We start from the raw sequence: 23,169 nt of genomic DNA, 5'->3' as shown, positions 1-23,169 counted from the left end.
GAGAGAGAGAGAGAGAGAGAGGAGAAACACATGGACTGGGTGCCTCTCGCTCAAGCCCTGACCAGGGTCTCGGTTGGAAACTGCCACCAAGATATGTGCCCTTGACCAGCAGTCGCACTCACCGGCTATGGGTATTAGAAGGTAATTTACCAAAACTTTGGTCTCTGCATTCATTAGGGACAATCTCTCACAATAAGTCATTGGCAGGAATGATGAAAAGCACCGAGACCGGCTAAATAAAAACCACCTTTGACCCAATTCATCGGGCCCTGTGCAAACTGGATGTTTCTACTGAATCACAACAGGGAGTTCCAATGGGGGATTATTGTTCTTATCCCAAATCTTAATGATGGCTCCTAACAGTAGGAACAATGTGGCCTCACACTTTGTACTGTCTCAGCTGTTACTCTTTTGGACAGAGGCACCTGCCCTGGCAATGTTTAAACAGCACCATTTTCTTTAATGGAGATGATGAGAGTAGGGAATTACAATTTGTCAAGGGATGTATGCCCACTGTTTAAAAGCAACCACCAGAAGTTCTTCTATTCCTAACTAATTTAACAATAGTATTCAGTTGGTCTCTTAGGGAAACTTGTGTTTTTATACGTGTCTCATAGTTTTTGACTTCAAGCATTGGTGTTAAGTGTAGCTATACTATGAAGTGAAAACTATGATATGTAGACTGGACTGCAATGGGAATATGAAAATATAATAGATATAGCAGATTAAAGTGATAGAAAAACATATATTAAAGTATAAATTTATTGATTTCAGAGAGGAAGGGAGAGGGAGTTAGAAACATCAATGATGAGAGAGAATCATTGATAGACTCCCTCCTTCACCTCCACTTTCCCACTGGGGATCAAGCTCGCAACCTGGATATGTGCCCTAAGCAGCGATCAAACCCTGACCCCCTGCTTCAGAGGTCATGCTCAACCCCGGAGCCACATCGACCAGGAAAAATAAACATATTTAAGGGTCATTTGAGGTTCATGTTGATTAACATCACTCACTGCAGACAGCAGACATATTTTAGCTAACACTGTGTCTTCAGTGGTTCTCAAACTGTCGGTCGCGGCCCCTTTGGGGGTCGAACGACCCTTTCACAGGGGTTGCCTAAGACCATTGAGAAAACACATCTATAATTACATATTGTTTTTGTGATTCATCACTATGCTTTAATTATGTTCAATTTGTAACAATGAAATTGGGGGTCACCACAACATGAGGAACTGTATTAAAGGGTTGCGGCATTAGGAAGGTTGAGAACCACTGGGCTAGGTGGTCACATATGTTCTCTATTAGTTATAATATAATGGCTGCTAATATACATGTGAGGACAGGGTGCTCATTTCAATGCCCTGTGCTCTTTGGAATTAAATGACATTCACGGATTCTCATGTCTTTGATGGTTTTCATGTGATTTCTGCATAACACACCTGTCCTTTTACTTTTCAGAAATGACATGTGACCCTCCAAGAATTGCAAACAGTCACTTTGTAGCTGACAGGAACAAATATGACCTGGGAGACACAATCACATACTACTGCAAAGGTGGCTTCTTCTCTTCCATTCGAAGAAATACTGCAACATGTACTGACAAAGGCTGGGATCCTCCTCCAAGATGTAGCTGTAAGTTCCCTCCATATCTTCACCCGCTTCTTAATTCTGCAATTACTTCTCTTAAACTTAAAAACACAGGGGATCTGCATTGCCGGAGTGGCTCAGTGATTTAGTATCGACTTTGAACCAGGAGGTCACCATTCGATTCCCCAACAGGGGGCATGTCCGGGTTGTGAGCTGATCCCCAGTGTGGGGCATGCAGGAGGCAGCTGATCCATGATTCTCTCTGTTCATTAATGTTTCTCTCTCTCCCTCTCCCCCCCTCCCTCCTTCCCTTCCTCCCTCCCTCCCTCTCCCTTCCTCTCTGAAGTTGATAAAAAATAAATGAAAACTAAAGTCCAAATCTTTGCCTCAATGAGAAGGTAACGCAGAGGCTCAAGGCAGTCTTTTGATTTCCAAAGTCTCCAATTCTAAGAACAAAAACCACATTTTTGTTAATAAAAACTTTTAATTTTTTGCTAATCAATGTTAAATATGTGTATGTGTATGTATGAATATATTTTTCTCCCACTAATATTCTAATATGTGAATTAGATCACTGGGTAGCAACACTACCAGTCAACACCTAGTACATGAGATATTGGTGTCTGTGTAACAAACGCCCCCGAACATAGGGCCTCAGACAACAGTCCCCTAAGTGTCAGTGTCCGGGGGTCAGGATTTGGGAGCCGCTTGCTGCCTGGTTCTGGGTCCTCCCTGCTGCTCCCTGGGATGCTGCCCAGGGCGAGTGCAGGAGCCTCCGCAGCCGTCCACCTGGGCGTCTCCATCGGCAGCCTGAGGGCAGGTCACCCTCCCCAGAGCGATGACCTGAGGGCCCTGGAGGCGCCTCCAGAGCATTGATTACCTGGTCACACATGGTCCCCTCAGCCACGTGACCTCTTCAGTAGAGCGCCCCTCAGTCCAGCCTCACTCAAGGGAGGGGCACGGGCTCCCTTGTATGAGGGGATGAATGTGGGAGACATTGTGCACTTTCTAAAGCCCCACCTGTCACACACGCCCCTCAGTCCACAGGGCACTTCATTCCTGGGGGGCTGCCCCTTTTCCAGTGTTTTCTGTCTCTACAATCTCATTGCTGCTCCTTGTGTATCAGCTCATTGGAAAATGGGCCCGCACTTAAGCTGGATCTTCCATGGGTGAAAAATGAAATGATACACATAACAGGTCAATGGGCTCAGGGTTCATTCAAGGCCACGGCCAAATGAATGTGGACAGTCAGGTGCCTTAAAGAGGAGGCCATGACCACCGTGACACCGGCCTCAGTGTCCATAACAATGACAGGGAGAGTGATGGTTTATGCAGATAACATTGACCTACAGTGTTGTGTTACTTTCAGGTGTTCACTATAATGATTCCATATTTGTATATAATGTGAAATGATCAGAGAACATGTATTACTCACATCATCTGAAGATTATAACTTTTCTTGTCCTAGAAAGCCTAATGCAATGACTATAATTCTGGGCACATGAGAGTATAATTCATCAATAGGAACAAGGTATCTCTCATTACATTTTTATTAAGGCAAAATAATACTTATACTGTGTTTTGTTTGTTTTACTTGCTAGTTAAGCCCTGTGACTTTCCAGAAATAAAACATGGACGCCTAATTTTGGAAGACATGTATAGATCACACTTCCCTGTATCGGTAGGACAAAGGTTTCACTATTCCTGTGATGACAACTATGTGACTCCTTCACAAGAGAAGTGGGATTCCATGACTTGCACACGAGATGGCTGGTCCCCGGAAGTGCCCTGCCGCAGTGAGTGACCCTCTCTGTCCTGTGCCCGTGGCCATAGTCCAGAGTGGAGAAAGCAAACATGAGCTCCCTAAGCCTGTGGGGAAAGTAGGTGGAGGATGAGTCTCTGAGCAGAAAGACCAATACTGGATTTCTCTGTCCTCAAGGGTCTTCATTAACAGCACGAGAAATACATTCTACAAGACTACCTATAGCATGTATAAATATTTCAATTATGGAAATTACAGATAAATGCCAATTCATAAGGATTCTAAAAACATTTGGTAGCAGCTATAGTCTTTCTTTAGTTATGTGCTGCTTTTGGATGCTTATGGATTCTAATTTAAATATTATGAAGATAGTTTTTAATTTTATTTTGACCCATTTATGTGTTTTTTTAATCATCATTTTATAATTCCCAGGGAAATGCATTTTCAATTATTTGGAAAATGGACATCGTCCCAATTCTGAACAAACATATTTGCAGGGCGAATCTGTAAGTGTTCATTGTTATCCTGGCTACACACTTCAAAACCAACAGGCCACAATGACCTGTACGGAGAATGGCTGGCTCCCTCCTCCCAGATGCATCCGTGTCGGTAAGAAAACTGGTCTTGAAGCATAGTAACCTCCCTCTTGTATAAAAAACCTCTGTTTGAAACTCTCTGCTATTGTTAGATAGGCCCTAGCCCTATAAACTCTTTCATTGTAAACTCTGTCACTTTAAGACAGTCCTTATTCTATAAAAGGACTTTGTTTTTAGTTCAACTAATAGAAAAAGATAAACAACTGTCTGACCTTGCAAGCTAGCCATCTAATGTAATAGACTAATATAGACTAATACTGATAATAAATCCCATACTCTTATGCCAAGTACTAACTCATTATGTATTCAAGCTTACAACTGTCTGTAACAATGATCCACACAGAGCTCTTGGTGAAATCTGAAAACAAAGAGGCTCAAAAAGTATAAATATGGGAAATTTACTGTATGTGTTGTTCAGAGATTTGGAAAAGAGACACGTCCCTCTGGGCCGTGCATGCGCAATAAATGACTCCTAATTAATTGGCTCAATTAATTGGCTCATCAAAGCATCTTGTATCTCATTCCCTGATTTACGATACAACAGTCTAAGATCCAGTCTGCTTGTGATTGTGTAAGACTCACCTGTAATAACTGTGGCAAAAAGTTTCTATGAGCTTCCTATTTTGCCGATGGCCCTAGTTGGTTTTATTTTTTCAAGTGTGTATGAGTGGAAACGCCAATTTCTTGATATATCAATAGCAAAATAAAGAAGCCTACTGGTAGACATTAATTTTAAAAAAACAATAGCAAAAGACCACAAAGAGCAAAACAGTAGGAACAATGTGTCCTCACACTTTGTACAGTCTCAGCTGTCACTCTTTTGGACAGAGGCACCTGCCCTGGCAATGTTTTAACAGCACCATTTACTTTCATGGAGATGATGAGAGTAGGGAATTACAATTTGTCAAGGGATTTATGCCCACTGCTTGAAAGCAACCACCAGAAGTTCTTCTATTCCTAACTAATTTAACAAGATTCTCCCAATAGTATTTGGTTGATCTCTTAGGGAAACGTGTGTTTTTATATACTCGTATGTCTTGGAGAATTTGACTCCAAACATTGGTGTTAAGTGTAGCTATACTGTGAAGTGAAAACTAAGATAGGTAGACTGGACTGCAATGGAAATATGAAAGTATGATAAATATAGCAGATTAAAGTGAGAGGAAAAAATAAACATTTTAAATATATATTTATTGATTTCAGAGATGAAGGGAGAAGGAGAGAGAAAGAGGGAGAGAGACATCAATGATGAGAATCATTGATAGGCTACTTCCTGCACGCCCCACACTAGGGTTCAAGGTCTGACCCAGGCATATGCCCTGACCAGGAATCCAACCATGACCTCCTGGTTTATGGGTCAGTACTCAACCGCTGAGCCTCACTGGCCAGGCAAAAAATAAACGTATTTAAGGTTCATTTGAGGTTAGTGCCGATTAACATCAAGTACTGGAGACATATTTTACTGAACACTTGTGTCTAGGTGATCATATATATTCTCTACTGTTTCTGTATAATTGTTGCTAATATATATGTAAGGACAGGGTGCTCACTTGAATGCCACTTTGCTCTTTGGAAAGTACAAAAACGTGACATTCGCTTTATTCTCATGTCCTTGATGATTTCCATGTGATTTCTGCTTAATAGACATGTCCTTTTTCTTTTCAGAAAAGACATGTGACCCGCCAAGAATTGCAAACAGTCACTTCAGTGCTGACAGGAGCAAATACAGAGTGGGAGATTCAATCAGATACTCCTGTAAAAGTGGCTTTTACCCTCCTCCCCGGGGAAATACGGCAAAATGTACGGACACAGGCTGGGATCCTCCTCCAAGATGTAGTAGCTGTAAGTTCCCTCCATATCGTCACCTGCTTCTTAATTCTGCAAATACTTCTCCTAAACTTAAAAATACAGGGGATGTGCCCGATTGGCATGGCTCAGTGGTTGAGCATCACCCTATGAACTAGGACAGTGATGGAGAACCTATCACACGCGTGTCAGAGGTGACACGCAAACTCATTTTTTTTGGTTGATTTTTCTTTGCTAAATGGCATTTAAATATATAAAATAAATATCAAAAATATAAGTCTTTGTTTTACTCTGGTTGCAAATATCAAAAAGTTTCTATATGTGACACGGGACCAGAGTTAAGTTAGGGTTTTTCAAAATGCTGGCATGTTGAGCTCAAAAGGTTCGCCATCACTGAACTAGGAGGTCACGGTTCTATTCCAAGTCAGGGCACTTGCCCAGGTTACAGGCTCCATCCCCAGTCAGGGGTGAGTAGGAGGCAGCTGATTGATGATTCTCTCTCATTATTATGTTTCTATCTCTCTTTCCCTCTCCCTTCTTCTCTGAGATCAACTAACAATAAAGGGAAGGTAATGCAGAGCCTTCAAGGCAGTCTTTGATTTCCAAAGTCACCAATTCTAATTAAGAACAAAACCACATTTTTGCTAAAAAAAAAAAAAAAACTTTTTATTTTTTGCTATTCAATGTTAAGTATGTGTATGTGTATGTATGAATATATATTTCTCTCACTAATATTCTAACGTGTGAATGAAAACATTGGGTAAGAACACTACCACTTAACACCAAGTATAATAGTAATTGGTTTCTGTATAACAAACGCCCCCGAACATATGACCTCAGACAACAGCCCCCTCTGTGTCAGCGTCGGCGGGTCAGGATTTGGGAGCCGCTTAGCTGCCTGGTTCTGGGTCCTCCCTGCTGCTCCCTGGGATGCTGCCCAGGGCGAGTGCAGGAGCCTCCGCAGCCGTCCACCTGGGCGTCTCCATCGGCGACCTGAGGGCAGGAACCCTCCCCAGAGCGATGACCTGAGGGCCCTGGAGGCGCCTCCAGAGCATTGATGACCTGGTCACACGGTCCCCTCAGCCACGTGACCTCTTCAGAAGAGCGCCCCTCAGTCCAGCCTCACTCAAGGGAGGGGCCCGGGGCTCCCTTGTATGAGGGGATGAATGTGGGAGACACTGTGCACTTTCTAAAGCCCCACCTGTCACACACACTCCTCAGTCCACAGGGCACTTCATTCCTGGGGGGCTGCCCCTTTTCCAGTGTTTTCTGTCTCTACAATCTCATTGCTGCTCCTTGTGTATCAGCTCATTGGAAAAGGGACCCCCACTTCAGCTGGATCTTCCAGGGATGGCAAATGAAATGACACACATAACAGGTCAATGGCTCAGGGTTCATTCAAGGCCAAGGCCAAATGAATGTGGGCAGTCAGGTGCCTTAAAGAGGAGGCCATGACCACCGTGACACAGGCCTCAGTGTGCATAACAATGACAAGGAGAGTGATGATTTATTTGGATAATATTGATCTACAGTGTTGTGTTACTTGCAGGTGTTCACTATAATGATTCTGTATTTGTATATATTGTGAAATGATCAAGGAACATGTATTATTCATATCATCTGAAAATGGTAACTTCTCTTGTCCTAGAAAGCCTAATGCAATGAGTGTTATTCTGGGCACATGAGAGTATAATTCATCAATAGGAACAAGGTATCTCTCATTACATTTTTATTAAGGCAAAACATTACTTATACTGTGTTTTGTTTGTTTTACTTGCTAGTTAAGCCCTGTGACTTTCCAGAAATAAAACATGGACGCCTAATTTTGGAAGACATGTATAGACCGTCCTTCCCAGTCTCGGTAGGACAATGGTTTCACTATTCCTGTGATGACAACTATGTGACTCCTTTACATGGCAAGTGGGATCGCATGACTTGCACACGAGATGGCTGGTCCCCGGAAGTGCCCTGCCGCAGTGAGTGACCCTCTCTGTCCTGTGCCCGTGGCCATAGTCCAGAGTGGAGAAAGCAAACATGAGCTCCCTAAGCCTGTGGGGAAAGTAGGTGGAGGATGAGTCTCTGAGCAGAAAGACCGATACTGGATTTCTCTTTCATCAAGGGTCTTCATTAACAGCACGAGAAATAGAAATAGATTCTACAAGCCTGTCCTTAGCATTTATACACATTTCAATTGTGGAAACTACAGATAAATACCATTTAATATAGATTGTAAAAACATTTGTAGCAACTGTAGTGTTTGTTAATTTATGTGCTGCTTTTGGATGCTTATACATCTAATTTAAATATTATAAAGTTAGTTTTAAATTTATTTTGACCCCATTTATGTGTTTTTTTAATCATCATTTTATAATTCTCAGGAATATGCATTTTCAATTATTTGGAAAATGGACATCGTCCACCATATGAACAGAACTATTTGCAGGGCACATCTGTAAGTGTTAGTTGCTTTCCTGGCTTCACGCTTCAAAACAAGCAGACCTCAATGACCTGTACGGAGAATGGCTGGCTCCCTCCTCCCAGATGCATCGGTGTTGGTAAGAAAACTGGTCTAAGATCCAGTCTGTTTGTGATTGTCTAAGACTCACCTGTAATAACTGTGGCAAAAGGTTTCTATCAGCTCCTTGTTTTGCCAATGGCCCTACTTGGTTTTATTTTTTCAAGTGTATATGATTGGAAACGCCAATCTTGGTGTATCAATAGCAAAATAAAGAAGCCTGTTGCTTGACATTTATATTTAAAAAGAAAAAGAAACAACAGCAAAGACCACAAAGAGCAAACCTGTAATAACCGTGTCATGCGCAAGATGGCAGATTAGGGGGTTCTGTCACAAAGAACAGAGATTCTGACAATCACCGTGCATGAGGCTGACAGTCACCCTGCATGAGGGCTCCGGGAACCAGTGAGAAGTTCACACACCGTGGAGCCAACAGGCTCTGAGAGCAACAACTTCACCCCGAGAGACTCCTCCCAGAGTGCTCCTCTTGAGCGTTTGAGGTTGGAGACCTCCAGTCCTACTGGCTTGATGTTCCGTGTTGGAAGACTAGGTTGTTCGGGTCAACGTGATCTAGTCAAGGATTGTTTTCATAGGATAAGGCCGATGTGGGAGCCTTTACACAGAAGAGTTTATTCAGGGTCTGGATGGAGAAGGCCTCTTCTAGTCTCTCTACTAAGTGATTGTGTTTAAGACCTGTTCCCATGTGACTGATTAATCTGAATGTTTCCAGTGCTGGGTGTGCCCTGGGATCTTGGAATTTGTTGTTTCCTGGCAGCTCTTTCCTCTGGTAGTTGTGCTCCGCCCATTCTCAGGGGGTTCCACCCTCGACTCTAGGGGGATGTAGTCACCAAAAATCTAGGATCACCGTGCAGGTTGGTAGAGGTCTCCCCCCCATTCCAGGGTTCTTTCCTCTCTGGTTATGGACATTCAGAGTGTGGCGGTGTCGGCCTCTTGGGGAACAACGCCTTTGTTTCTCCTGTTCAGTGGGACTGACATGTCTGCTTGGGTGTTCCCTTCCTGGGCTGTGATCTGGGAAATTCCCACCTTCCAACAAAGCCCTGGTGAGAATGGAGAGCCCATCAGTTGACCCTATGTCTCGGGAACCTTAGTTATGCACTGGCTGTGTCCATACGCCTCACAAGGTCATGTTCATAGATTTGGCTCCGTTTCCTCATTGTGTCTGTGGCTGGCACTCTCTTCATTGTTCCTTCCGTGTGTTTATCCATTTTAGTGCATAGTTTCAAGGAAGCACCGTTTGACTCTGTACATTCTCTTTAGTGTTTGGTTTCTAGTTGATTCCTGCTCACATGTTTCTGTTTTCCAGTTGGTTGTTCCTTTATCAGCATGAATGGGGTGTAACTGAAAATGGGGATTGCATATGTTTAATGCGGACAGCTTGCTATTTTGATATAAGCACACGTGGTGACATGACCACCAGATGGAGCTGCGTAGCGCATCCATCACCTCACATAGGTGCCATTGCTTCCCATGGGGTGAGAACACTTAAGCTCCACCCTCTTAGCTATACTGAACCCAATCAGGCACAGGAAAGGGCCTGTTGCTAGGAGAGTTCTGGGGGGCTGCGGGCTTCCAGATTCATGAGGCAAACTGATTTTTAATAATTTCTTACAAGGCATCCTGAGTGTTTTAAATCTGGCTTAGTTCCCCCAAATGTTTTTAATATCTAGGATTAACATTTTTGGAAACTCATAACCTATTTTCTCTGACACAATGCTTTGAATGATTAGGAATTTTCCAGGTTTTCATTGACAAATGGCCCTTATTTCTCATGTTGTAATGTTGTGCGAGTCCTTAGGAAACTGTTTCCTGACCATGTGCTTACCGTTTCCTTACGCTCTCCTCCTTTTAGAAACATGTTTAAAGTCAAAGGTAAAAATTGAGAATGGATTTATTGCTGAGCCTGAATCTACATATCTCTTAAATCAAAAAGTAAAATATAAGTGCAAACAAGATTATGTAACAGAAGATGGTCACACATCCGGGTATATTACATGTCTCCAGAATGGATGGTCAGCTCAACCCAGATGTGTTAGTAAGTCATTCATGACTGTCATGTCCGTTATTTTAATGACTGTTCAATGAACGTTTACTTTAACTGATTTCTTTTTTGTGGGGTGGTGGAAGCTGACATAGTTCTATTTGTAAAAGCTACATAAGAAATTTGTGAGAAAACATATGTAATTTCTTTTTCTCTTTTACAATGAATTACTGGTAGGGTAGACATGAGTCCATCATTCAGTTCAAGGTTTATCCCCCGTAAACCATCCTGCGATTTGCAAACTGCCTACGGGCCTGTGTGTATTCCGCTGTAAGCTCATCGTTTTGAGCTGAGATCCTGTCCTGTTTACCTGTTTGCAGGTGATCAGACTTTCCTCTCAGAGTCTCAGTTCCCAGACATAAAAGTTAGGTTTGTAAGTGAAATGTGGGCTCACAGGACACAGGTTAGAGGAAAGTCACTTGTGTGATTTATGTGTTCGGTGCTGCAGGGGAGCTCCTCTTCTGAGCAGCCACTTCCTCCAGGAAGCCCACAGGGATGTGCAATGAGTGGAGACTGTGAGATGCTCCTAGACACAACCAGCGTCGGCGGCAGGGAGGGAGCTCTCTGCTTTATGACCTCGAAGTTTATGAACATTCCCTAGACAGTTGGCTCATTCTGTCTTATTCATCCCAAAGCCATGCGGTGATAGTTTTCATTCACTTTAAGTGAAGGAGATATTTAAAATGTCCATTCCTATTGTTTTCATTGCTTTCCACTTCCATACGTACCATGGGAACCAGCCAGAGCAAAAATGATGTTGTATCCATATCAGACTCATTTTATATTAAATTGTGATCAACTATTCATTACAACACTCTTACTAGGAAAAGAAGAAATGTGCTTATTATTTTTATTATTAAAATGGTAGTTTATTTTTTAACACTTTAAGCTAGCTAGCTACACAATATATTTTAAATAAGAGGTAAATTATTTAAACGTTCATTAACACCACTCCAATATAGTGTTAGTGAAAATTGAGACCACATTTTAGCACTTAGCTTTCTTATACTAATTATAAATATAGAACTATCTTTACATTCGACTTTGAAAAGTATAAAAGAATATAGTAATTAAAAATATCTGAAAAATCTAAATCAGCATGTGAGCTATAAAAATTAGTATGTGTTAAAGGAGAATGTATGGAACGTTTAATTGTATAAAATGTTAAATTTTCTCTCACTGGTGAAAAATAATTTCTTAGTTGAACCAATTCATTTTTTTTCTGGCATATATGTCACAACTGCTAATAACTTTGGCATCTACACTCACAAAATGCTATTCTGCTTTGCCAAAAAGAAAAGTACAATGCACCTATTATGGCCTATTTTATTGCTAACACGGAATAAATGTCTAACGTTAATTGCATTGAGAAAAATGTTCTTAAAATAAAAGTTTTGGTGATTTAAGTGATGGTAAAACTGCTGTGTAGAAATACATGCTTTCTCATGAGAACCGATTTTAGGATAGTGATTTATCACTAGTATGCATAGATTACTTGTATATGATGCATAATTTATTAGCACATGCTAAGTGATAACGCTTTTTATTCTTGGGATGGAACTTATGAAATTTGATTGTCCATTCAATAATATTAGAAGTGAAATCTTCAATTCTATTATGCATTAGAATCTTGTGGTGTGCCAGTATTTGAGAATGCCAGAGCCAGAAGTGATGGCACGTGGTTTAAGGTCAATGACAGGTTGGAATATGAATGCCAGGATGGATATAAAAACCGAGATGGACACACTGTAGGCTCCATAGTGTGTGGTGACAATGGTTGGTCTGATACACCCACCTGTCAGGGTAAGTACTGATTTTCAGGATCATCGAAATAAACAAAATGTGTGTAAAGCATATCATTGTTTTGTTATCCTAAATGCAACCATTTATATTATGTAAACTTAGATACTCGTGACCCAGATGATGTGTTTTACAAGTTCCTCAGCAGTTTTCTCCAAAATTGGTTCTTGCCACCTCCCAGCTGAGTGTTCATTCCTGCAGGTCCTGAGAGGACTTCCTTATTTCCTGATGTGGACAGTTCTGAGGACAGTTACACGAATCCTGCGTGTCTGCCAGCCCGCTGTCTGTTTTCCGGGGTTAGAAATAGAACCTCCATCTGTGGGCACGTGGGTGGATGCACAGTATTCCAACTCATTTATTTGATGCCTCTCCGTATAGGCAACACCCAGCTACTTATTCTTGCATGACATATAAAGTTTACTTGGCACTGATTAATCATCTGTTCTCATTAAATTATTTACCCTTTTTATAGAAAGAGAATGCATCGTTCCCGATATAGAGCCGACCTTAATTGCTCAGCCCCAGAAAGAGAAATATGTCATTGGAGACGTGTTGAAATTCTTCTGCAGAAATAGACATAAACTTATTGGAGCAGACTCTCTTCAGTGCTACCACTTTGGATGGTCCCCTAGTCCTCCAACATGTAAAGGTGACTAATTTCTGACACCTGCTCAAACAAGAATTAGAATGTTGGATATCAACTGCCCTTTTCCTCTTAATTTTCTGTTGGCTCCAAGTGTGTCTATAACTCAGTGCATTAAGCCAGGAATGTGTGTTGGGTAGTAGATACCACCCACTTCCTTATTTAAGGAAGTAATCTTTAATTGCTTTTTGGACTATATACTGAAAATCTCCATAGATGGACATACTGTGTGATGCTGGAGTGACCTCTTCAGTCATAATTTTGCCATAACTTCCACCTGGTGTTGGACATTTCTATCAGCGTGGGTCTCACCTCAGTTTCCCTGAGAATTTCTAGACAATTTCAAGCCTCACAGAGTTAATTCAATGCCATATACAATATAACGAAGAGTTAAAATTTGTTGATGAAATGCTTGCCTCCAGTGATTTTTCCCCCAAAAAGTTTTGATGAAATGTTTCTGTGGAATGTGAATAGTTACACAATGATATTTGGTCATTGATTTGTGTACAGGTTTAGATCATTGAGAACAGCGGTGGGGGACCTTTTCTCTGCCAAGGGTCATTTGGATATTTATGACATCATTCTCAGATCATACAAAATTATCAACTTAAAAATTATCCTACTGTTATTGGTCAAACATTTATATACTCACCCTTAATGCCTTGGCAGGGCCAGACCAAATGGTTTCCAAGGCCTTTTATGGCCCTCGGGCCAGACGTTCCCCACCCCTGATCTAGAACATCGAATGTTTCCTAGGCTCACATATATGTCCAATGTGCTAGTTCTGTATCATAACAGAGCTGGGAGACATGAATCTGGTGTAAACACCATTCTTTCTCCTTCCTCAAAAGAATGCTATAATAAGTTAGACAATAAGTAATAGATTAAAGAAAAAATCACTTCATTTTACTGGATTTTCAGTTGTACAAGAGACACTTTAGCTTTAGTTATACAGTGTTTCTACCGTAGAGGAAGTACAGTCCTGTGATCAACCTCCTCGACTCCCCAACGGGACAGTGGCAGACACACCTAAAGGGGAATATGAACACGGTGAGGTGGTGGAGTATGTGTGCAACCCCAGGTTCCTGATGAAGGGTGCGAGGAAAATTCAGTGCGTTGATGGAGAGTGGACACCCTTGCCCGTGTGTGTTGGTAATGTATCCAAACTTTCAGTGGTGTTTCTGTTCATATCAAGACCTCACTTACATTTTAAAGTTGAATGTTTGTTTGTGGGATTTTCACAGCGGAGGACAGTACATGTGGAGACGTACCTGAGCTGGACCACGGCGAGGTCGTGTCCCCAGCACGGCCCCCCTATCACCATGGAGAGTCAGTAGAGTTCACTTGCAGAGAAGACTTTACAATGATTGGTCAGAGCTCAGTTACATGTATTAGGGGAACGTGGACCCAACCACCTCAGTGCATTGGTGAGAAGACACTTCTATAACTGACACTTAATAACATCGTGATTTTCCATTGTGAAACTCTACATGCAACCATATTTTTGAAAATGTCAGGTTGCAAATTATAATGAATCCAACATTCATTGTTTATAGTTCAATAGGATCTACAGAGGAAAAATAGAAACCAACAATAGAATTTTGTGTGTCTGTCCCTCATATAAACATCATTTAAACCTGTGAAGCTAAATTTTACTTAAAGACACATGATTGAAATTTTGTCCTTCAGTGTTTATTTTGTAAATTCCCATAAACCAGCCTTTCACCCTATCAAGACGTTTCTTTTCTGTGAATAAATAAATTCTTTCAGAAAACCAGCATCTTTCGACATACCACAGCCATCACACGTCCTTTTGACTCCAAATCTTCATTAGTTATCATCTCTTGAAGAAGACGATTAATTTTGTGTCCCTGAACACTCTAGACCCGTCCAAACAATAAGACTATTTCTCAAGCCTCTTGTCTGTTTTAAATTAACCCCCTTTACGTTAGTTTCTTTTTCAAGGTTGCATTACAAAATCATTACTTTTCTTTGGCCAATTACTTGACTTTTCTTTGTTCTGTTCATCCTCACTTGACTCTCATCATTTACAAATTATTAACAAAAACTACTTAAGATCTACACTGATAGGTCTTAACAAATTCAAAAAGGATTGCCACCTGCATTGCCTTTTTGAAATATGTAGCTCTGTATGAAAATTCCATAGTCAATATCTAAAACATATGGCAGCCAACATAAATATGTTATTATGGCATTATAATATTACTGTATTCTAGGATGATCTGGTGTATAAAATAGCTTCTCAAAGATTCTAAGAACATATATACAAAATGTGTTATGACTTAAAAACCAAATTTCTTATTCTGGTCTTAGGTGTTCGTGCCAAAGATATGCTGAAACATTCACAGTCTATACCCTACACCTATGATCAACTTTTCTTGTTAGTATAGACTAAAGTTATTTTAAATATATAATTAAACTAGGAAATTAATATATTCTATTTCCTCAGATAATTGTTTTCTTTTACCATTTGAAGACTATAGACTGAAAATAACGTAGAGATATGTGGCACCAAGAAAAATGGATGTGAAAATTTGCAGATTTCAAATGAGACCATATTTAGTCATGTATGACTCTTTCCTATGTAGCTCAGACAAAATGTGAACCCCAATGTCCTTGCAATCCCCAAAAGGCAACATGGCTTTAGGATGACTATTCTCTCTGAAATTTCAATACTGGACATAGGACTGTGTGTACAAACATCGTAGCCCACCTCATGCAACATGATCAGGAATAACTTTGCTGGTGGAATTTATGGACCTAAAGTCCTATTTCATTAGATCCTGGACTCCATAATTGTTGTGTTGGTTTGTTTTTTATTAGTTGCCTGGATTTTCATAATTGGTGTCTTCAATGGAATATTTTCATTTTACAGCAACAGTTGAACTCAAGACGTGTAAATTATCAAGGGCAATTGCCTATGAGACAAAGTTGTCAGATAGGATTGACTATGAGCATAATACGAAAATCAGGTTCACTTGTGGGAGGAAGTCAGAGCAGAAACACTCAGTCTGCATGAACGGAAAGTGGGAGCCCGAGGTGACCTGCACAGGTGAGCTCTTGTTTAGAACATTTCCAAACGGTGATTTTCCTTCCTGCCTTGTACATGGTGTCTCTTTGTGTCTTAACATTTTTTTATTAAGTCTGTATTATGACAATAATGTTGTAGCTGGAAAGTAATTTAGAAAATAACCAAAACACTGTTTCTGAATAGTAATTGTATCATGTGCATTGGTCAGCTATCAACAAACCGCCCGGCAGTGCGGTGGCTTTAAAGTCACATTGGGCAGTGGGTGTGCGCATTACTATTGGGATCCCATTGCTACCAAGTTCTTACCTTACAGATGTGCCTATGCCTATAACGCGTGTATTTATCTAAGCATCTATGAGTGTGCACATCTATCTACAGATCAATCTATGTCTGCATCCATCTACCTCTAAAGGAATCTACCCATCTAGTCATCTGTCTTTGCCCATTTATCTGTCTGGCAAACACTGAGTCTTATTGCCACCACCAATTTCAATAACACAGGGTTCATCCCATTTTTCATATCTGTATTGCTCTTCTTTAACAGGAGGGCACCTTGACCCACTCACCTCAATATATTTACCAATTTCCATGGGCCTAGAATATACAGAAAGCATTTTAAATAAGCTAAGCTACCCAAGACTGATCACAGAATGAATAAAGGAAAGAACCTACAAGGAAGGCCATGAGAATATAAACCCAATGAGGTATATTAGAGTGACAAACAAGATGGAAAGTATAACATATTTAAACACAGAACAGAGCATTATATTTTGATTTTCCAGGTGCATTATTATTGATCATTTTATTCACTGAGTTGTTATTTTAATATTTGACTTATGATTTTTCATCAAGAAATTTGATTTTAATATTTTTAGAAGCACCACGATGTCCACCTCCACCTCAGATTCCCAATTCTCAACATATGACCCTCTCAGTGAATTATCAAGAAGGAGAAAAAATATCTATTCTCTGTCAAGAAAACTTTCTAATCCAGGAAGGAGAGGAAATCGTGTGCCAGGATGGACGATGGCAGTCAATACCGCGCTGTGTCGGTCAGTAGTGGGTCACTTGCGTTACACTGTCTCTCAGATGAGGGTAACCCACAGCCCTGCTTTGTGAAAAGGAACAAGATCACCCCTCTCCCCTATCCATCCCACTTTATCTCCAAACAGTACACACCATCCAGGTGCCGAAATCCATCAGCATTATTTCCCTTCTAATGTGAAATCAATGCAAACAGAAACTTCCGGTGACTATGCGTATGTCACTCCTCAAGACAAACAGGAAGAGACTGAAGATGCATATGGGACACATGGACAGTAGCATCAATTTAATGGGCACATATATCTTTGCAAGTTTCAAATACTTTTAGTTATTAATAATTTAATTGGTTCCAATGTCCCTAGTTTAAAATCCCAAACAGTGTTGGATTTTATTTTTCAATTTAAACATTATCTTTGTGCTTCACCCTTTAATCTCTATTTTTCATATAGAAAAAACTCCATGTTCTCAACCACCTCATGTAGAACATGGCAGCATTATTTCATCCAGATCTTCAGAAGATGAAAGAGAAACATTGGGACCCGAGCTATATGCGCATGGCACCACATTAAGTTACATTTGTAAGGATGGTTTCAAATTATCCAAAGAAGATGGGATAACATGCCACCTGGGAACGTGGAGTGCTCCACCACAGTGTGTAGGTGAGGACAGCATGCACACTAAAGTTCTGTTTTGGTGCAGTTCAGTAAGATAATCCATCATCATCATCAAAGCCATGAGAAATAACTCTTTATATTTATAAACGTATAAAAGCATTATATTTCGTTTATATAGATTTTAATATTTTACCAAATTATTTTTGCATAAACAAATCATGCCTATTTTTATGAATTTTATTTGCTCATTATGATATCACTTGTAATTCGGGCATTTTTTCCTACAAAACCTGAAATATGGTGAAATGAAACCTAACTCTTCATATAAATTATACCTGTTCATAGTCCTACATATTCATATGGGTTGCAATGAAGGATTTGTCGTCAGGTTTTATAAAGATTTATGTTCTCTCTCCATTGTCCATTCTGATCTCTTACAATGGAGGGTACTTTTCTTAAGATGATTCTCAATGTGTTTCTTTTTATTGCTCTTAATTGGTTAGAGAACCATTGATACGCTCATTCTCAGATCTGTTCACAGTTTTCACTTCAAGTTCCTGCTCAAGCTGACAGCTGGACACACCACCATGCTGGTTTTAAAGCATTTGTGCGCCTTTTCTGTCATGTGATATTAGTGCCTGTGTTTTCATTTTATTTCAAATAAAATGAAAAATGACAATCAGGACATGAAATGAAGTTCAGATTCAGTGAAATACACATTCATTACTTTCCTTTCTTTCTTTCTTTTTTTTTTTAGGACTTCCTTGTGGACCACCCCCTGAGGTTTCAAATGCTGATCTATCTAACAGGTTAAACAGTTATCCACATGGGCAAAAATATACATACACCTGTAACAGAGGATTTCGGATCCGTGGACCTGCGTCTATAGAATGTTCAGGAGGAAGTTGGTCCCATCCACCAGAATGCACAAGTATAGTGTATTTCATTTTCTTCTAAGGCTGATGAATACCTTTAGTTCAGAACATTCATGGTACAACTACAAAACTGCATTAATTCTAGAAGGTATCTCTAGAAGTTCTGGATTCTACTAGAGAATTAATAGCAGAATTAATAGTAATATGAAAAGTTTGCCAACAGGAGCCAAGTTATTTCATTTGATGTCATCTGTGTTCACTTTCCATGTGTTCTGATGGGCATCCTCTGACTTCTCAACTCTTCCTGTATCACAGCTGGTCCCTGCTCACCAACCTCATCATTATTCAATTCACTGAGAGTTTATCAGTTGTCTCCTCATAAATCCATAATGTTCTAAGATGTTTGATGTAGCCAGGCCCACATGGCTCAGTGGTTGAGCATTGATCTATGAACCAGGAGGTCAGGGTTCCATTCCCAGTCAGGGCACATGCCTGGGTTGTGGGCTCAATCCCCATTGGGGGTCCTGGAGGAGGCAACTCATCAATGATTCCCTCTCATCATTGATGTTTCTGTCTGTTAATTCCTCTCCCTTCCTCTATGAAATCAATAAAAATATAGTTAGTTGAAGATGTTTGATGTAATTATGGGAAAAGATTTGGACAGAATCAAAAAAAATGGAAATGTGCACATAGTGTCTGTGCCCGTGTGGACAGACAAGAATTTGATTATAAGAAGTTTGGTCTCGGTCATGCCCGGTATGCCCATCTCCTCAGGCTTTCAATACCACCATGCCCACGTTTCACTTTTGATAAATGTAAAATTATCCAAATAAGTAAATCAAGGTGGCTAACCTTTTCAAGTTATAAGAAAAACAGTGTACAGTAGGCATTGGTTTGATGTGTACCTATTATTCTAAAGTATAATTATTGGCTGACATGTACTTTAAAAGATTTACTGAAAAGTCTATGTTCTTCCTTTTTCAGCAATGACTTGTCCTAGCCCACCCAGCTATGGCAATGCCATCCTCCTGGGCCGGAAGAAGAACTCATACAAGTCAGGAGAACAGGTGGCTTATAGATGTCCAGACTATTACCAAATGTATGGATCCAATGTTGTAGAGTGTAGGGACGGCATTTGGATAGGAACACCCACATGCAAAGGTATTTTGATGAATGGCTTCTGGCTTCATTAAAAAATAGACATAGGTTCTGGTGAGGCCAGATGAAGGAAGGTTTATGCCTCAACATAGAATAGTGGTTCTCAACCTGTGGGTCGTGACCTCTTTGGGGGTTGAACGACCCTTTCACAAGAGTTGCCTAAGACCATCGGAAAACACATATATCATTACATATTGTTTTTGTGATTCATCACTATGCTTTAATTATGTTCATTTTGTAACAATGAAAATACATCCTGTATATCAGATATTTACATTATGATTCATAACAGTAGCAACATTACAGTTATGAAGTAGCCACTAAAATAATTTTACGGTTGGGGGTCACCACAACATGAGGAACTGTATGAAAGGGTCACAGCATTAGGAAGGTTGAGCACCACTGACATAGAGGAATGGGATGTGCACTCAGTGCTGGGCATTGGGGCCTCAGAACCCTCAGAGTGTGACCCCGGAAACAGCCGTGTCAGCATCTCTGGGGAATCGGTAGAAAGGCAAATGCAAAGTCACAGGCTCACTCAGACTCAGCATCAGAAGCTCAGGGGTGTGACCCTGAAACTGTTGTAACAATTCCCAGCGGGCTCTATGCCCATTTTGTAGGGAACCGTAGCTTCAGCCTCTTATTACTTTATATCCACCCGAGTCTCCCCAATGACCTGCACAGTGCTCACTGCAGTGCCCTTAAGCACTCACATTATTGGAGTATTTTTAGGAAACTGTACATATATTGTACTCTTAGTTTTCCTCAATTTCTGTGTGGATATCTGAAATCATCATCTTCTTCTTTAGCCATGTGATATTCCTCAAAGCATGTCAATGCGTGACTCACTCTCTAAGAACCTGGCTACTCTGCTCATTTTCTAAGGGCCTGAAATCCCAATTCAAAATCATGATGTTTGGGAACCACATTTGGCTGCCAAATAATATGTTCATTGTGTGTGTCTTGTGTTTAAAAATTCACTTTAATTTTATATCTACATTTATTTTACTAAACTTAAAGGAAAATGTTCAGAAACCCCATCATCTTTTTTACTTTTAAAAAAGTTTTTAAATTTTTATTGAATTTATTGGGCTGCCATTGTTTAATAAATGGTGCTGGTATAAATGGACAGACACAAGCAAAAAAATGATATTTTACCACTGTCTTATACCTTACACAAGAATAATCTCAAAATGGATTAAAGACGTAAATGCAAGATTCAAAAACCATAAAAATCCTAGAAGAAATAACATGGGCAGTAAAATCTTAGACATTTCTCATAGCAATATTTATTTTCTGATATATCTCCTCAGGCAAGCAAAACAAAAGAAAAAAATAAACAAATAGGACTACATCAAACTCAAAAGTTTTGCACAGCATAATCATCATTTTCATTGCACAAAAAATCTCTATTAACCTTTCAGAGAGGATGAAAAGAAACTTAAGATATAGAAGATTGCCTCTTACCAAAAAAGAATTGCTTTATCTTTTTTCAATCTTGCATGTAAATTTGTGAAGATTTTCAGCCTCAATTGCATCTAAATGATCGCTGCATTAGAGATCCATTTTTTTCTCTTTATTCAGATGTCTCCTGTGGCAGCCCTCCCACAGTGCAAAATGCCTTTATACCAAACCAGAAGCTTAGGTATCGACATGGGGACACAGAACGTTATGAATGCAGGCACTTTTTGGGCCTCTTCGGGAATGCAGAAGTGACATGTCTAAGTGGGAAGTGGACAGACCCACCTGAGTGCAAGGGTAGGTGTCTCATTCTCCCCTCCCAGTCTCTGTGCAGCCTCTGTAAGCACTTGGTTACTAGACTCCTGTCCAGCTGGCCTTCATTTGGTTACTCAGGTTTGTTGCTCTATCGTTTCCTGTAAATCGGTTTGGGGCCGGAAGGAGGTGAGTGTAGCTCCCACCTACTCCGCAGCTCCCTTAAAATCAACTGCTCACTCAATAAACCAACAATATCCTCTCTTAGAGTCCACAGGACGATGTGGGCGCCCTCCTGCTATTGACAATGGAGACATTACCACGTATCCATTAGCAGTCTACGCTCCCGGGTCTTCAGTGGAGTATCAATGCCAGGCCTACTATGAACTTGAGGGAAACAGGAGAATAACGTGCCGTGATGGACAGTGGTCTGAGCCACCCAAATGCTTAGGTAAGTCCTTTAATATCCCCGTGGACCCTGGGAAATCCGTGTAATGAATGTCATGTTTGCTCTTTACAACAGAATTTGCATGGACAATCACTCCTTCTATTGACAACCAAATAGTCATGTCTGAGGGTATAAATTCTGAAAAGTTCTTGAGCAACAACAGCAAGAAACAATTATTTTTCTTTATTTTAATTTATTTTCCCCATCACCACTTATGCCTCCTCCACCCTCATCCACCTCCACCACGCCCTTCAAGGATTCTTTAATGAAAGTCCTTCATAGCATAGGTGACATTGTGAATGTTGATTATAACATGTAATGATCACACATTCCACAGAGTACCTTGATTTTACATCACTGATAGTTTAAAATGTGCTTTACGAACATGATGGATTTTCATGAAGTGCTTTGGAAAGGGTCTGAGAATAAATTCTTGGATCTGTGTAGAATGTTCTACATAAAACTGTAAAATTCTGTGGAAAATATTTGTATACTACTTAAAGTTTTATGTCCCCCCCCTTTTTTTTTTTACCTCCAGGTGCCTGTGTAATATCAGAAGAAATCATGGAAGCACATAACATAGAATTGAGATATTCATATGCGAAAAAAATTTATTCCAGAACAAATGATTTCGTTGAATTTAGGTGTCGAGAAAATTATCGTAGAGTGTCACCAGCATCTGCATTCCGAGTACAATGTCATGACGGAAAAATGGAGTATCCCTCTTGTGGATAACATGAGAGCTGTGTGGCAGTTTTCACATTAAAATATGCGCCTCATTCAGAATGTTTTAATATTAATCTAATCCTTCTCAATTTATTTTTCTAGTTGGGTGTAACTCACTTGTACTCATTAATCACAATTCCTGTTAAATGCCATGTGGGTGATGTCATTGTAATCTGAGACCAACAGACCACTTATAAGCATCTCATTAAAATGTGACAAACCAAGATGCTACGTGTTCTGTTCATGAAACGACTCTGGCCAGAAATTAGATGCCATCTCTTCCCCCTCTGCTCCCCCCACCACCCTCTGGACTTTCTCAGCTTCTCCACAGCTGTGGGGGCGTTTTGAGACTCTTATTTCAGAGGAAAGGATAAAAAATGCTTGTCTCCATCTTCACCTTAAAGTCACTTCACAAACACGTCAAAACCAAACTGTGTCACACCCATGTTGGCAACAGACGGTAGAGGTTATTACTTAGTTTTGCTTATCTATCCATGGCTCACTATACCCCAAAATGATGAAGTGCAACATCTACCTATCCATCTAGCACATACAGTCATTCAAACATGTCATAAAGAAGATTATATTCTAACCAGGGGCCTAGCTATTTAACAGGGACTTGAAAGCTGATATAATATAGAGTATAGACAGGTGTCAGGAAGGGACAATAGAGTTCCCCAGGTGTGAATGAAGAAGCCCTGTGGCCCCAAATATGTGGCCAGTCCCATGTACTGCTCTTTGCTCAAAGCTTGCCAGGCTTCTGGCATTTCC

General features: G+C 40.3%; 1 protein-coding gene across 1 annotated transcript in view; it reads left to right on the top strand.

Annotated features, from left to right (window-relative positions):
- LOC102416837 (complement factor H-like) overlaps nucleotides 1-22,585 on the top strand; it is a 22,847-nt gene extending 262 nt beyond the window's left edge. The window contains exons 2-16 of the mRNA XM_023746074.1: nucleotides 3,189-3,383; nucleotides 3,782-3,958; nucleotides 10,137-10,319; nucleotides 11,952-12,128; nucleotides 12,598-12,774; nucleotides 13,738-13,920; nucleotides 14,013-14,195; nucleotides 15,665-15,841; nucleotides 16,696-16,872; nucleotides 17,314-17,523; nucleotides 18,236-18,409; nucleotides 19,338-19,514; nucleotides 21,096-21,269; nucleotides 21,493-21,675; nucleotides 22,211-22,585. Coding sequence (XP_023601842.1) covers nucleotides 3,189-3,383; nucleotides 3,782-3,958; nucleotides 10,137-10,319; nucleotides 11,952-12,128; nucleotides 12,598-12,774; nucleotides 13,738-13,920; nucleotides 14,013-14,195; nucleotides 15,665-15,841; nucleotides 16,696-16,872; nucleotides 17,314-17,523; nucleotides 18,236-18,409; nucleotides 19,338-19,514; nucleotides 21,096-21,269; nucleotides 21,493-21,675; nucleotides 22,211-22,407 — 2,744 coding nt within the window. The 3' untranslated portion in view covers nucleotides 22,408-22,585. The remainder of the gene's footprint in view (nucleotides 1-3,188; nucleotides 3,384-3,781; nucleotides 3,959-10,136; nucleotides 10,320-11,951; nucleotides 12,129-12,597; nucleotides 12,775-13,737; nucleotides 13,921-14,012; nucleotides 14,196-15,664; nucleotides 15,842-16,695; nucleotides 16,873-17,313; nucleotides 17,524-18,235; nucleotides 18,410-19,337; nucleotides 19,515-21,095; nucleotides 21,270-21,492; nucleotides 21,676-22,210) is intronic.
- The last annotated feature ends 584 nt before the right edge of the window (nucleotides 22,586-23,169 follow it).

The sequence above is a fragment of the Myotis lucifugus genome, unplaced genomic scaffold (assembly GCF_000147115.1).
Source record: "Myotis lucifugus unplaced genomic scaffold, Myoluc2.0 scaffold_625, whole genome shotgun sequence".
NCBI classification, from domain to species: domain Eukaryota; kingdom Metazoa; phylum Chordata; class Mammalia; order Chiroptera; family Vespertilionidae; genus Myotis; species Myotis lucifugus.
Note: the sequence above shows the minus strand (reverse complement) of the source record. Positions and strands in the feature narration are given on the sequence as shown.